The sequence below is a fragment of the Manduca sexta genome, unplaced genomic scaffold (genome assembly GCF_014839805.1).
Source record: "Manduca sexta isolate Smith_Timp_Sample1 unplaced genomic scaffold, JHU_Msex_v1.0 HiC_scaffold_28, whole genome shotgun sequence".
Classification (NCBI taxonomy): domain Eukaryota; kingdom Metazoa; phylum Arthropoda; class Insecta; order Lepidoptera; family Sphingidae; genus Manduca; species Manduca sexta.
In genome coordinates this window covers 420,131-436,383 of record NW_023593800.1, presented here as the reverse complement: position 1 = coordinate 436,383, position 16,253 = coordinate 420,131, and the positions used below count along the sequence as shown (strand labels likewise).

General features: G+C 32.6%; 1 protein-coding gene across 1 annotated transcript; it reads right to left on the bottom strand.

Moving 5' to 3' along the window:
• Positions 1–2,999: 2,999 nt before the first annotated feature.
• On the bottom strand, positions 3,000–12,443 carry LOC119192449. The gene is made up of 5 exons (XM_037446270.1): positions 11,880–12,443; positions 8,780–8,867; positions 4,980–5,132; positions 4,098–4,257; positions 3,000–3,603 (listed from the first exon to the last, which is right to left on the bottom strand). The coding sequence occupies exons 1-5, from the start codon at positions 11,885–11,887 to the stop codon at positions 3,518–3,520; spliced, it is 495 nt and encodes a 164-aa protein (XP_037302167.1). The 5' UTR covers positions 11,888–12,443; the 3' UTR covers positions 3,000–3,517.
• Positions 12,444–16,253: the final 3,810 nt, after the last annotated feature.

Here is a 16,253-nt window from a genome sequence, read left to right as displayed (position 1 = left end):
CAGATGTAATAACGTTTATGGTAACTCAGAAATAGCATAGTTACACGTGGCATGACTTTGGAATAGTTTAGGGTTGTGAGAGCGAAGATAGCCCGGTCCCTAACAAGGCCCGCCATCCATGTTTTTGTTTTTGTGTTGCAGTGAAAATTATACAACCATATTTTTTCGTTTCATTTTTATTTTTATTACATTTAATAATATGTAGTGATATGATGCAATTGAATCATTTTTTTTTATATTTTTTCATTAAACGATTTTGCGATTATTTTAAAATTTTATAGGCTTTCAAGTGTTTCTTTATCTTACTAAGGTTTTTAACCTGGAGCAAAAAGAAATGAAAAACCAAGGGTCAAATTTTTTTACCGTTTCTGAAGAACCTGCCAAAGTTATTCGGCAACTAAAAGTATGAAGGTTTAAAAAACCACTATGCTTGTTACACTTATACCAAGTCCATTTTTGTTATATTTACATATTTAATATAGAGTTTATGTATCAAATTTGCTTAAAAACAAAAAACTATAATAAAACCTTCCTACTATACCAAAGTTATACCCAATATTGTGAATGTAATTTAGTATGTGTATTGAGATGTGTGTAGATTACGTACTACATAAATAACGACAATAAGACGTCCTTTGCTTTAATTAGCTGATAGTTCAATGTGTCCAACTGTCCATCTGTTTCTAGTTTTTTAGGAGCGATGAGGTCGTTTATTCTATTTGGTTGGTGAGCCATTTTTGAATTAGTATTGACGTCACACATGAGACGAGACACAGGTGATACTAGACTTTAATTGAAATATGTTTTTGATATTTTGACGCATGCGCAGATGGGCGTATACAAATCGCTGAGGTTGCCCTTAAATCATGATTACTTCGCCACGGTTTAATTGCAAATAATTGAAAATAAAATTTAATTCACGAAGTCAAAAGTTAACACTAAGACGAATGGTTCACCAAACTTGAACACTTTAGTGCAATTGCTTTATAAATATAATTATTTTTAACTATATTTCGTTATATTTTTTTAATGTTATAATTAATTACTTTATCATTATACAGAATTATTGTTTAATTGTAAGATTTCGTCACGCCACTGCCAATTTTATGAAGCATATTTTTTTTTATATTTTTGTAATCGCCCTGATCGCTTCTACGAAATATCAATCAACCCTTGCCATTTACTCATTTGAATCGACCGGAGAGGTCTTTCGTAATATATCTTTCTATTTACTGACATTTATACCTTTATCTTTACCTTCCCTATACGAATGTACCTATATTAGATATTTATTAGGTAATATGTTTTATATTATGTATTTGAATACAAGATCCACTCACAACTTCATATTGATTAATAAATATAGTAAAACTTGTGTTAATTTCTTCTCGCATTATTTAAAAGGCTGAACATTTTGACGCAAGTCTTTATATTTTAAGCGAAACTCCAGGAAAGACATAAGGTAGAGAAATCAGGAAATATTGTACATGGTAAATAATGCTAATATTTCACATGGACGTACTTCTTGTAACAACGAATATTAATCCATAATTCATCTTTCATTATAATTTTTAGAACCTTTAAAGGCAGAATCCTATAATGATTAGAATACATGACTAATAACTGGAATTCATAAACGTCCTAATGGCTTTCGTCCAATTCCTAGAAACCATGTATATGGGCTTTGGAGTATTTACCGTCCGTTATTGAGATCTTTAAAATTGGTATAAAGTTACTATTAGACACGAACATGACAATATTGCAATATTATTTTATTCAACAGCATTTCTGTGTGAAGATCCGTCTGGTATATATTATTATATTATAAACTTTGCGTTCTATCAAAGGTCTGATAGTATTTAAGTTTGAAACATGAAATGGAACTTTTTTGTTATAGGTTTATTAACCGCAAAACTACATTTTTCATGGACTCTATAGCATTTTTTTTATATAATAATTTTCTTTTGACGTTTCGAAGACTGCAGCCTTCATGGTCGCGGGGCGGACTCGGACCACGAAGGCTGCAAAGTCTTCGAAACATTGGGAAAAATGATTATATAAACCGTGATAGAATCTGTAAAATAGTTATATTTCCATGTCTAACATTCGCGTAAACATAAGAAATCATTATGCAAAACTGTAGTAAAAATATAAGCAATAACAAGTTAAAAGCTAGTAGAATAATTAAATTACCAATTGTTCCAATTTTTTTTCTCTATACACTACTCAATAGTTTTAATTTATCTTAGTCCGCACTTTAAATAATTAACTAGTATAAGGGCGCGATGTTTAGGAATACAATCTAGTTTTATGTCTGTATATTTTATATTTAGTTATAGTTTTTAATTGTAATCTGTTTTGCGTCTTAATTTAATAAAAATAAATTAAATTAAATTACGCAATATTTAGTCTAATATGTGAATTTGTGAGTGGATCTGCATTTTGTGTGCAAACTATCGATCAATTATATACGCTTTAAATGTTACGATTGTTTATGGCGATTGACATTAATTTTAAAGAAATATTTTGATGTCTGTGACAGTTGTACAACGCTTTGTTAAACGCATTATTTAAATAATAAAATGACGTTATAGACAAAACTGGATTTCATTTTTAATTCTTTTATTCCCTTAGAAATACTGAGCCTAGTGTTGATTCACTTAATGAGCAGTGGTTGTCAAATTGAAACAAAATGGCGGCTGCAAATTGGCGGTAATTCTTTTTTGTATTTCTCTATGAAACTGACGTTTGCTGCGACTCAATTGCGAAACTAAACAATAGTTGATTGGTATTGTTGAGTAGTTTCCAGTTTAACAATTTCTTCATCATCAGGAGTCCTTTACCCACATACAACGTTCATTTCATTCAGGTACATTTCGTTCATGTTCATTCAGGTATTAAAATAGATATTTAAATATAGGTACTACATAAAAAATCTGGAATCATGTAAAGGAAGAAGAATTTTTGCATAAGCTTCCCTTTGAAATAAAACCATAGACTAAATATAACTCAATTTTTATTGGCAACATTGTATACAATGCATGTTTCACTTCACAAAAGCAACACACCGATATTTGATTAACATGTTAATAAATAATTTAGAACTCAGTCCATTCATATCTTTTTGATTGATATAAGCAAGAAACAGAAAGAACACTGGCAGTATAGTTTTTTTACATATATTTTTTTGACCGATGCAATTGACTTATAAATTTTTAGCATAATATTAACAAAGCAGTGACCTGCTTCGTAAACATATCACAATGAATGAGTGTGTGAATTTGATTTTTATAAAAATTCTGCTTTAAAAAATTGGAACAATGCCCGGGATAAAGAATAGCCCTTTAACAAATAACTAAAAATACATGTACTGGCTAGTTGGGACAAAACGGTCTTCAAAATTTTCATCACCTTGCGATCTCTATCTTGCTCTACTCTACGCAAAACGTTATCAAAATCTGTTTAATCAATACAGAGGTTTTACCATACATTGTAAAACCACAATAAATACAGCATTTCAAATAGGTATAGCGCTATCTCCGTACGTCATCTTCATAATCCTGTAGAAGCTGTTGATCATCGTCAAGTAATACAGGGAGTACACTGAAACAAAATAAGTTTAATAACATCACGCTTCTGCCCTTTCAAGTGTAGGTAGAGGTGTAACAACAACATTTTGCTATATTAGGTGTCAGGTAGTAGGGAGTGTGGCTGTTGTTATTGACTAAGCATTATTTCAGATAGCAGACTGGTAAGCAGAAAAAAAGACTTCACCTGGAGACTGAATCTAAGAGCTCAGCTTGTTAGTTCTACTTCAGTACAACAGAGGTAGTCAGATTTCTAAATTACAATAAACTTTAAAAGGAAGTTTCTTCATGAAATGTAGAAGGCACAGCTTCAGTAAAATCCAAAAGAACAAACAAATTGTGTCGACTAATGCGGGGTAATCATCTCTCATCAGTCGACATTCTATCTGAACCCTATTTCATTCACAGGGTGCAGTATGGTATAAAAATATCAAACTAAAAATAACTATAACTGCTACTGCCAACAAGTAATTAATTTAAAATAAAATTTCTGTACAAATTGATACTCACGCGCACCGGCCACCAAAGCAATAATGACTAAGGCGATGTTCCCCGGCACTTTGAGGAACTCTTCCATCCTGAAGACGCAAGACACGATAGCCACTACGAAGATACACAGGATGAACATCGAGTTAAACACTATGGATAACTGCAGTTTGCTGGACCGCTTCTGAAAAAATAAGCTTCTATAATAGGGTGGCAGATTAAAAAAAAAAATATAATTATCAAAAATGTATGTTATCCAATACGTAACGATAAAGGAATTTTCAAAAGCAATTAAATAATAATTCTAAGTATGTATAAATATGTGAAGCAAAAGTATATGCCCCTTTTTACAAAGATAACGCGGACAAAGTATGAAATTTTGTTAAATTTTATATGGAGAAGGAGTGCTGAAAGTTTATAATTTTATATAATATGCATTACAAAAACTGAAGAGATTAATTATCTATAGTCTTAAATGTCTTTAGTCTTACTGAATGTAAAATATAATCATAATGTGAAACATCTATATATTAATACGCGAAGAGAAAACGTTGTATACCTTCTTAAGCAAATTGCGCGCAAGAAAGTGTGTGAGATTTGGTATCGTTAAAGTTCATAATAGATAACGAGTGCAGAAAAATAAATAATAAATTTGACGGTTAAATTTTGACCACTGGCCAACACCTAGTAACTTAAAAATATTTGAAATTTGGCGGAAGAGATAGCTGTCAAATAACAGTAATAGCAAACTGTGACGTCACTGAGCGTCAACGGCCATAAGACTGCTCGTCAGAAAGAGATGGCGCGATAAATGCACCACGCTAACACCTTTGCTCACAACAATATTTTAAATGGGAAAATAAGTGACATTCGAGGTAAACTTAGTATGATTATTAAGACACTCACGAGACAGATGCCAACCAGCGCCACAACGTTGCATATGGCGGACAGCGATGAGAACATCACCATGCTCATGGAGATGAGGTTGTCTTCCGGCTCTCGCTCCCTGTGCCGCGGCAGGTTCCACGCCCCCGCAATTATGTTCGCTAAGCATGCCAACTGGAATGATAAATAATGTTTATTTTTATTACGTTAAAAACAGGTTATAACGAGACAGTTTATAAGGACTAAATGAGAAGATCTTTATAAATACATTGTAGCCAGTGTAACCACTGGACATAGGTCGGCGAGCGGAAAGGATGGCGGGCGCAATAGAATGTGAACAATACGTTGTTATTCAAGGTGTTGGATGGTGTTTTTACTGTTTATAGGCGGTTGTATCGCTTACCATCAGGCGTACGACAAGCTCGTATCATCATTCAAAGCAATAAAAAAACATGTATAAAAACGTATATCGTTTAAAACGAATATCGGATATGTCGTAAGGATAAGGTGGTCCCATCAATGTCATTATAATTGGTTATCATTGTATTTGTGTTGCAATAGGTATGTTGTATAGGTATGTTTTTTATTTATTTTATTTATAACTGGCGCCGGTCTCATATTAAGCACAATCCTCTGATTATACTTGAGGAGTAGCATTCCCTACGATGTGAACAGGCGCGTCTCATAATGTCCATATTCCCCATATTAAGCATATTTATACGGCTACATGTGCATGCTTTGCAGACGGCACGCGCGTCACGTCTCCGTCCATTTGAATTTATTAGAATTACGCACGTCTGAGAAAATGTGGAACAATAGAATTACTGGGTCAACTACCTTTGAACAGCTGTGTTATTTACTACTATAATTTTTTATTTCTTTACTAGGTTTGCTGGTGGTAGGATATATTTCATATCCGCCCGGATAGCGACCGGCGTATACAAGGTGTTAAAGTCCGATATTTACTAGCAAAATGTCTCTTCGTTACGTTACTTATATACTGGGTAAATAATGGCTATGTTAGAAAACAAGATTAGGGTTGTTTGCTTACAAATTAAGTGGAGATTGTTAACAAAGTAGTTGGTTCGGTACGGATTCAGTTTATCATATGGGGAGTCTTATTGTTTTCTTGTAATTAGTGGAAATGATAGACATTAATGACAACTCAATCACTTATAGAGCTATACCCTCATATTAATATTCTAGTGAGAGAAAGACTAAACGGTCAATACGTAGATATACATAGATATTGTCTAGGGCTCATAGACAATTTTTTAAACTTTTTCACTAACATATGGGCTATGGCGAACTATAACTGAAGTAGTTGCATATCGGAAGATATATGTACGGTTAAAACAACACATGAAACTATAATCAGTTTATTCTAAATGAATAGTTGTGTTTTTGCTCGATATAATTTAAAGGGTATTACATACGTTTCTTGTATCTTGTTTTATAACCTTGTTATACGGTTCATACTACAACTATGATTATGAATTCATTCAATATTCTAGTAACTGTAAACTAATGATCAGTTTCGTATACGGCAATTCGGTCAAATAGTTACTATCAACAGTTATTTAAAAAATAAGTTAAAGCAACAGTCAGTTTACTAGTACCTGTATAAAAGTCACTATGTTTAAACTATAAAATTGGCTATCGTCGAATACCTAGTGATACTGGCTTTACCAATAATATTGTCGCAGATATATCTAACGTGCGAATGAAACCTGTAAGGAGTGACTAAATGATAAATACACCATTCATAAATGCATGTGTTACGAAATAATATCGAGATAAATAACATGCACAAGGTAAAATAAATAACAAAAACAATCCAACTAATTGGTAATAATTGGATAAGTGAATGACGTCAAAATAATTGTAGAACTAAGATTTTAAAATATTAACGTGCGTTTTCCTTGTCTTAGTACAAATATATTAATTACCTACATTAATAACTGTAAAATAATTGCTTGATTTAATAACCGTTCTGCCCGCTGGATGTTTCCAATACTAACCTTATATAAAGAAAGTTGAATATTTCCCTTATAGTGTTCATCTACGATATATAGTTTGTATGCGAAATATAAATTTAGTTCAATTTATTCAAATTGTGGTATCAGTTAGTGAGTGATTATAGAGAAATTTATTTTATTGCTCTAGACTTATATTTTGCGGCATCATAACATCGCAGATGATTACATATTCATACAATATTCACATGATTTGTGTATAGGTAACTTCATTCTTCATATTAGAATAATAAACAGCCTAAATATATTCTTTAATAAGTGTTTTCTTCTGTAAAAGTTTAATTTAAATAAATTTTGAAATATTTAACACATTCTTACATAATATTGTTTCCTTTCCCTGAATTTGGTATAGGCATTCAATGGAATTAGTATGAATATAACAAAAGTTAAAGTGGTAAGACGTCATGTCACTTATATTATTATTTTGGCAGAAGCGGATATGGCAACGAAGATATAATTATAGAAGGTTTATTTCATATCAAGAAACATCATTTTAGAACAATTTTATTTAATAACAAACATAATTTTGGTACATTTTCCCTGAATCGGAAGATATTCTTGGATTAGTTCAATGACTGCTGAATTAAATCCAGGAGTGAGAGAAAAATTAATATTCGTAATTGATTTAAAAACTTTTTTTACTCCTTCCTTTTTGTGGTATTAATTAATCTAAATTAAAAGTCGGAATATTTATCATTTAGTAAAGGTTGTACCGTAATACAAATACGCCACCGAGATCCAGATGTTGAAAACATGAAAATGTAATAAAAGAGTACCTGCAATAAATTTTAAATTCACAATAAAGAAATAATATAATTTAAAAAATGCCTAATGATCATTACAGTTAATTGATGTCTCTAACTGCGACAGTATGGGACTGTTTTACAAGTTTTAAGTAAACTTTATTTGAAAGTTATCATATTAAACAGCTTAGTTAGTAGCAGTACTTCATTTTAATTTTTATTAACATTTATTCGGGTGCAAAAAATAGACTTCTGTATTTGATCGGCTTATACATTTATATGACGAATAACATTTAAGTACTCAAAGAGAAGCCGTAAAATAGTTACTTCTACAAATTTTCTTTATCTTATATTGTGAGGTTTATTCCCACACATAGTCCTTCAAAATCCATCCCTGTCTTAAGTTATTGATGCCAATGGCGCCACCGCACTGCCTAGTTACGATAAACAAAGTTTTTCGGATACTTGGGGAGAATTATAGCAGAATATAAATTACTTACACCTTTATTATTCCGTTTTCGTAATGTATTAGTATTCAAGTATTTTTATTATAAGTATCGGTTCCTTTGGGATTTTGTGTCTCAAAAATATTATAATTTAGACATGAAATATTAATGTGATATGTTCTAAATAGGAAGCATTTTAAAGATTGATTAATAGGACTTTACTGAATTTTATGTTTTGGTTTCTAGACCAGAGATAAATAAAAATATTATGATTTAATAGATGTAAAATATAGTGCTGCGTAATAAGTAATAAATTTTATACGGATTGATTAATAATACTTTACCGAAATTACATTATTTTTGATTGATGACCACGATTTTAATTTCAAAGACCTAAAAATATTTTTCTTAAAATTCAACATTGAAAAACAATAAGATATCATAAAAGCAGAAAACGAAATATAAAAGAATTAAATATATTATAATCTAAAGTCAGGATGATTGAAAGGAGTAATTTTTTAAATTTAGCTTTCGCCTTCCTCATGGTGTAATCTAGGCACAAAATAAGGTTCGCGTTATTTTCTAGATATACTCACAGTGGACAACACGCACAGTATGACACACCCAGACTCCAAGGAGAGGCACACGCAGCATCTTCGCATCAACGGCAACGGCATGGCTTTGCTGGAAATCACAAAATATACACATTATTAACAAAACACAATAGCTTTTTTTTCTTGAGGAAAATACTTGATTGATATTTATACTTGAATATATGATTTCTCGTTGTGTTTATGACTGTAAGATAGTATATACTAATTAATACTTATTTCGCTTAAATATGGGATGACGATAAGATCTGTTACCCAGCGATGGGATAGCCAAAGTTTAGACCATTAAAAATATCCTCAATAAGAAGTAGTAATAACATGGATGGTCGTGAAACAGATCTTCAGGTCGATATTTTATCATTCAATTATTCGTAAAGCATACATATTTACAAGATTGAATTGAATAACTGACATGGCGAAAAATACGCCATGAGTTAGCATATCGACACCAAAACTCAGTGCCAAATAGATGGACATGTTGCATTTCTGTCTACGCTCTTAGAGAAGAACATATGAATCAAAAATACATTAATCCGTTCGAGATAGGCAATGAAGCGTGTCGCCCCAACTATGTGGTAAACGATATTGTAATAGATCGACCCAATGTTCAACCCCACTATACGTTAAACGCCCTACGAATATATTGAACCGATGCCTTTTAAAGGGGATGGAAACATGAATCCACTGCACCTGACAGTAAGTGGAATGCCGTCCAGATAGAACATTGATGGATGAGAGATGGCTATGCCTCGCCAGTCGATATAATTATGCCGGCCTGTATTTTGTCTCTTACTGAAAAGCAGAAAGATAGGACGAGACAACAGTGGTGAAAGGTGCAATTTTCATAAAGAGTACCCGCCACAACATATAGGTACAAATATGCTTGAATGTGGTTTGTAAACCGTTCTAATGATAATAAGATACATCAATTCTACATATGGACTTCCATCAGTTGATTTACAATTATATCTCCAGTCTATTTCTGTTGACATCGGCCGTGGGATGTATATATAAGTGGAATAACGCTATGACACAAAATATTCATATTACACGCATTTTCGTGTCAATTGAAAAGTATGGTGTTACGGGAATTGTGACTTTATTTATAAATGTATAGGGTGTGTTTTACGTTGGGTCGAGCGGCAGAATCGTGGCGACTGCCCTACTCATTTTACGACTATATATTAAGATATGTTATCCTAATATATTTGTTTCCATAGTTTCAGCCGGTCATGGTCATTGGTAGGATAACGCAAATTTAACATATAATTTTGCCGGTCAAGATTTTCTTTAGGAATTTAGATGAATATACAATACCAGACCGGGTTCTGTGGCGTACCTAGGCCTATGTCCAGCAGTGGACTGTAACGTGCTGATAAAGATATTTTCTAGGTTATATTATAGACGTTTTTCCCGAGCTGATTTTTATGGAATAAAGGCAGAACTACTAGCAACACTTCCTATGGATGCATGGATGAATTATAAGTAACATGAAAATCTAAAAAATCTACAAATAATAGGACCTACGTCTGAGTTTCTTGGTGCGTATACAGAGATCAGTAGGATTATTTGAAAGATTGGTAGATTCTTTACTTGCTTCGATCGTTTATGAACTTGGCATCTAAATAGACAATGAATTAACTTAAACTCATTTATATCCGAAAAGCGTAAAGTTCTTAAGAATGACAGCCTTGAAGGGGGAGGCGGGCTAGAGAGTGCATCATCCTCGGATCTTCGCGTTTAAAGGACCTCGCGCTTAGACAAAGGTCTTCGCGCGATTTTAAACCTTATTTTTAAGTCCTCAGCCAGTTTACCAACACATCCTAAGCATCTTACCGACGACATTGTTAAAATGGGGATTTTTTACGCTCTTGCCCGGGTTCGCGCTGGCAAGAGGCACAAAAGAACTCGAAAATATCCAAAGCCCTGAACCTCGTGGCCTGGTTAAGACCGCCACTGATATTTAGATACGCAACCAATGCTAGTACCTTTCTAGATATCCCTTATCAATTCAATTTAACGGACTGATATATAGGTTTATTTACCACCGCATTATCACCTCATCAATACTCCATGCATTCTGAAAAGGTTGGCCTGAAGTGGTTTTTATTAAACTAATTCTGTGGGCTGATATTGTCTGCGAATAAAGTGTTTGATTATGATTTCGTGCATTTTTTGTATGTAACAGCAATTAGTACAAAATAAAAATCCTATTTGAAAACAGCATTAAAATTCGATAAGAAATGAAGCAATAATTCAAAATTCAAATATTGCTACGTGCAGTAGTGGTCGTGGAGTGGGGATATCGCTCTATTTCTTTTTCGCACGCATCGTAATGTCCGCTGACGTCACATCTAAGTATTCGTCTCTTTTCAGTTTTTTCACTCACCCCACTACCAAATTTCAATGGCTTATAACTTGTAGATTCTTCACCAGATTTCAATGATTTCTTCAGATTTAGAATTTATATGACGTACAAATTTTATAAAAGTTACAAAAAGAAGTCAAATACCCTATTGTGCTGTGTCCCGGCTAGGTCTGTTATCTATAATAACCCCCGTTGGAAGAATTGACCCAAAAACCCTAAGAATGTCATGCAAGTCAGTGCGAGGAAAAACTCACATAGAAAAAAAGATAAAACAGTCGATAAGTTGACAAATTATATAGCAAAAAAATGTATAGAAATGTCTTATACAATATATTTTGTTTTTGTAGAGCCAATAATATTACTGCAAATTGTCTTTGGGAAAAATATTATTATCATCATAATTAGTTGAATTTAATAATCTTCTTAGGGCAAGGCTCTTAAAAAACAATGGAATTCAATTATTAATTCGAAATAATGGCTAGCTAATTTAAAAAATATGAAAATTAATACTTTCAATATATACAATAAAGTTCTCTATACCAACCTTAAAAAAAATATTATTCTAATATACCAACATTCGTTATTTTTCCCACGACATAGTAAACAATGTATTTATGTATGTATTGTCAATATTATGTTCTGTAGAAAAGTATTCGTTCAAGGGCAGACTAGATTTTTATCTTAATTGGCCATTCATTACAGACGTACACGACATACCTTCTCATTTATATTACACGAACGAAGCGGTTTTTGAAAATAACTTTGGTATTTAGGTCGCTGATTTCCACGAAAAAATAAAACACTTCTAATAAACCATTTTATTTGCTGCGCATTTGAAATATTTAAAAAGAATTCACTCTTTCACGAAATCACGATTTTAAACTTTGAACAACAACTAATGTAAGTATTTAAAAATATAAACACGTCCTAATGTTTGTACAAGTGTTCATTTGAGTATCCATTCGTTCCCAGTGTTCACTCATTCGGTCACTGATCTATTTACATACGGTTTAATTATATCAAATTGATGCATTGTAGTTTGTACGTTTATTTTTAGTCAAAACGTACGACCAGAATGTTCGTTATCGTGTTTATATCAATTCATAAAATAGTAAACATCGCTTAAATTCGACATTTGCGTTTTCATTTTTTGCACCATCATTACAAAGTTCACCTTGAATTGTATGATTGTTTTATATAAACAATACTAATAATTATTTTTATACACAAAATAACGTCTGTTATTAACTCACTGGCACTTTATAAAAATAAAATATTTGAATTTCGAATTTCGTTTTTTTTATTTTGTGTTAGACGGGCGTATTTGGCGCGGCGTTCCGTGATCAACTAGCGCTGTGGCGTTTCCTACATCCGTCTGGCCGCTGGCGTCTGCTGATGAACGCCCATGGCCTTGTACTGGCGACTGCGGAGACACGAGCGCTGCAGTGCTTCATTTTATTAATTAATTTTGCAGTTGATTACTTTTGATTGGCTTATCAATTTTAGGGTCATACCTACGATAAGAGGTGCATTATTGTTATTTGAAAATTTTCATTAGACCAGTTGAAGTTTTAGGATTTAAGTGACCACTTCCATGCATATTACAACGCCTTTATATCAGAAGAATATTCTAACACAAGCAATGTTGTTGGTCTCTCAAGAAAAGAATGGAACTTAAAAGTGCTAAGTGATTTTCATAGGATCTGAAGTGACAAATGATTGCGTTGAAGTACAGATTTCGAAATTATGTAGGTAAGTAGTACATCATTATTTTTTAAACATAATTAATCATAATTTACATCTAGTAATATGACCACTAATTATTGTTGTTCGTAAATGTTTTTTTAATATTCATGTGGTAAGTATACATTATTTTTCGCAAATTCACATTCGTTTGTTGCAGCCCCACACAACAGTTACCGGTATAAAACAACAGCAATTTTTCTTATGGCGGGAAAAAAGAAATCCAGATTCTACAATTCTTTAACATTTATATTTAATTCGGTCAGTACATTTGTTATTATTACCAACTTCATAAGAACTTCTTAATACAATAATATCTATCAATTAATTTCCCTTAAAATATAGTAATTTAAACCGTAATGTCTACGGTTTTAAGGTCTATTGCCAACCATGTTTACCTTATGAAAAGTTATAAAATAATTAACTAAATACTACTTATTTATTTATAAAACCATTTTCCTTATAAAACATTTTTTTATAAATATCTGAGTATATACAAGTATTATTAGAAAAAAACTTTTTGTTTTCATGAATGCACTCATTCCCGCCATATGTATTCCGTTGACGTAATCAAGAGTGAATCTAGTGTCAGACATATTCTAGATTCCGAGTTGATAGGAGAAAATCCAATATCCTTACCCGGATCAAACCAAAGCCTTTGCGTGGCACGAGACGAGACGAGATACTTCTGATGCTCGTCTCGTCATTCTATTGGAAGTACGATACGAACACCATAAACAGTAGTAAATTGTATTTAGAACAAATATTGTAGTGTGGCTAACCTTGGATGCATTCAGAAGTAATTTTATTCGTATATGTATCTATACTAAATCTGTTTGTATGTATACATACAAGAACTACTTACTGGTTCGAATTGAAAAAATATTTTAGTGTTGGATAGCCTGTTTGTCGAGGAGGAACTACTTTTTCTAATTGCAAAACTCGTATAGTGTTGGAAAGGCCGTTTAAGAGGGCTATAGACTATATAACATCACGCTATGACCGATAGGAGCGGAGCATCAATGAAAAATGTCGCAAAACGGTTTACATTTTTCCTTTTAAAGTTACCAACAAACTTGAAAATGGTTCCTCTTAAAAGTTCTAAATAATTTATTATAAAACAAAGTCCGCCGCCGCATCTGACTGTCGGAACGCGATTGACTTACACACTACCCAACAGTTTTCGATCTTTGGTATGCAGATAATTTGAGGCCCTGGGAAGGATCATTCGGTTGAAGAAGAAGGCACCCTTTATTCACGAAAAGCTGTAGAGTTATTAATGCTTAAATAACCGAAAACTTCAATCTTTTTAGTTCCATTTAACTTCAGCGACAAACTTCTGATTCCTGTTTAGTACTTAAGTGTTCATGGGCCATAGTCATCACTCAACAGCTGATATTCATTCGTGTGAAAATTAAGAGATATAAAACTACATTCAAGGTTTTCCTTTTAACTTGTGGTTAGGTCAGTAGACTGAAGTAGTTTTATTATGCAATTATTCCTTGCTGAACAATGTAACATAAAACATCTTTTTACAGATGCAAATATCACTTTACAACGCTATGGACCCGTGTTTCATCCAAATATCAACCACCGTACAGATAGTGTAATAGCCGTTTTCTGAGCCCTTATTCTGTATGATAGTGTAAACGCGTAACGCGGCCGTGTCATGTTATCTTCGAGAAATGTGCGTGGAATGGTATTCTGTAAGCCAAATTTCTATAGTCCTAAACATGATGCGTTGTGTTACGTGCTTGTTACGCACTGTCAAAATAACGTGCGGGATAGAGAATAAGGCCCCTGTTCTGTTTGTGTTAACTGGCGATTAGTTACCATCTTTCGTAAGTCAACTCTCTCTGAACCCTAGTCCACTATCATAAGGTGTAATAAGGTCATTTTTCCGTACATTAAAATGCACTGTTTTTAGTTCGCTGACCAAAATCTCACGATTCAAGCTATTCTTCAGTGACTAGATCAATAAAATAATCAGATTTGACATAAAATATTTTTAATAAAAAATTCCACGTGAAACATCTCTTAAAAGCGACGATAGTCTATTTGAGTATGGTACGGACTGCTGAGACGGATGTCTGCAGATGATCAGAACCCATGGGCACACACCTCTGACTTTTCTAAAATTACGTGTGTATTGTGTTTTTGTGAATTATCTCTTGCTTTAACAGTGAATGAAAACATCGTGAGGAAACCTGCATACCTGAGAAATTCTGTAAAAGAATTTCGAAGATGAGTGAAGTCTGCCCACACTAGGCGAGCGTGGTGGACTAAGGCCTAAACCCTCTAAGTAGTAGACAACTCCCAAGAATAGTATTGTGTACATTACTGGGCTTATTAAGGCCATTTATCGAGCAAACGGTTTTGAGTCTTCTTGTTCGTACCTTTACGGCGCACAAGTTACGTCAGGAATAAGTACAATGAAGATTTACAAAGCATTTATTTTATCTGATGATTAATAAATCAGTAATAATATTAAAATAACAAATGTAGTATTTTATTTACATGGATTTATTTATCTTGTCTTTAAACCCATGAATTACTTTCTTCTGATAATAATTGAAAAATCAACAATATTCAATATAAAAACATATTGATTTCCAATCACCATTTATTTGGGTCTTAATAATATACATTATATGATATCAACATACCTATAAGAACAATAATATTGGTCTATATAGTGGAACTAAACACTATAAAGAGTAGTGACCGAATAAACCAAAAATGTAAACAAATCCTTACCTTAATGCTTAACAGCCTCTAAGACAACCACAAATATAAATAATATTATTAACATAATATGCGTCATGATTCTATTATTTATACTTAACACAGTCCAGCCGAATTAACCGTAAATACGTTATATATATATACGTAGTTACAATTGTTATGTAGTTACACTATAGAGTGAAATAAGTTTTGGCATTACTCCAAAGACATTAGCAATCAATTACGAATAGTTTACATTTCTGGTATAGATCATATAAATATACTTAAAACTACAAACGTATGTAAAGCGATTTTGCTAATAAAATAAAAATTCTTTAAGATGGACATCGGATTTGATAACAATTGGTTCCAATGTGTACGGACCATCTGAAAATAGAGAAATAAAAGGTTTAGGTTTAGGATTTTTTAAGCTGGTTAAGAGCCTGCTGAATTTAGTCACAACGTAGTACGACACTATCCGTCACCATCAAGTATTCGATGTTACGTTTTAACTAAACTGTTCTTACCCTAATAATCAGATAAAGTCTCTATACTAAAAATAAGCTCTGAGTAATAAGGTTTAATACCGTTCGTTACCGATGGATGCAGAGATTTGCAATTTTA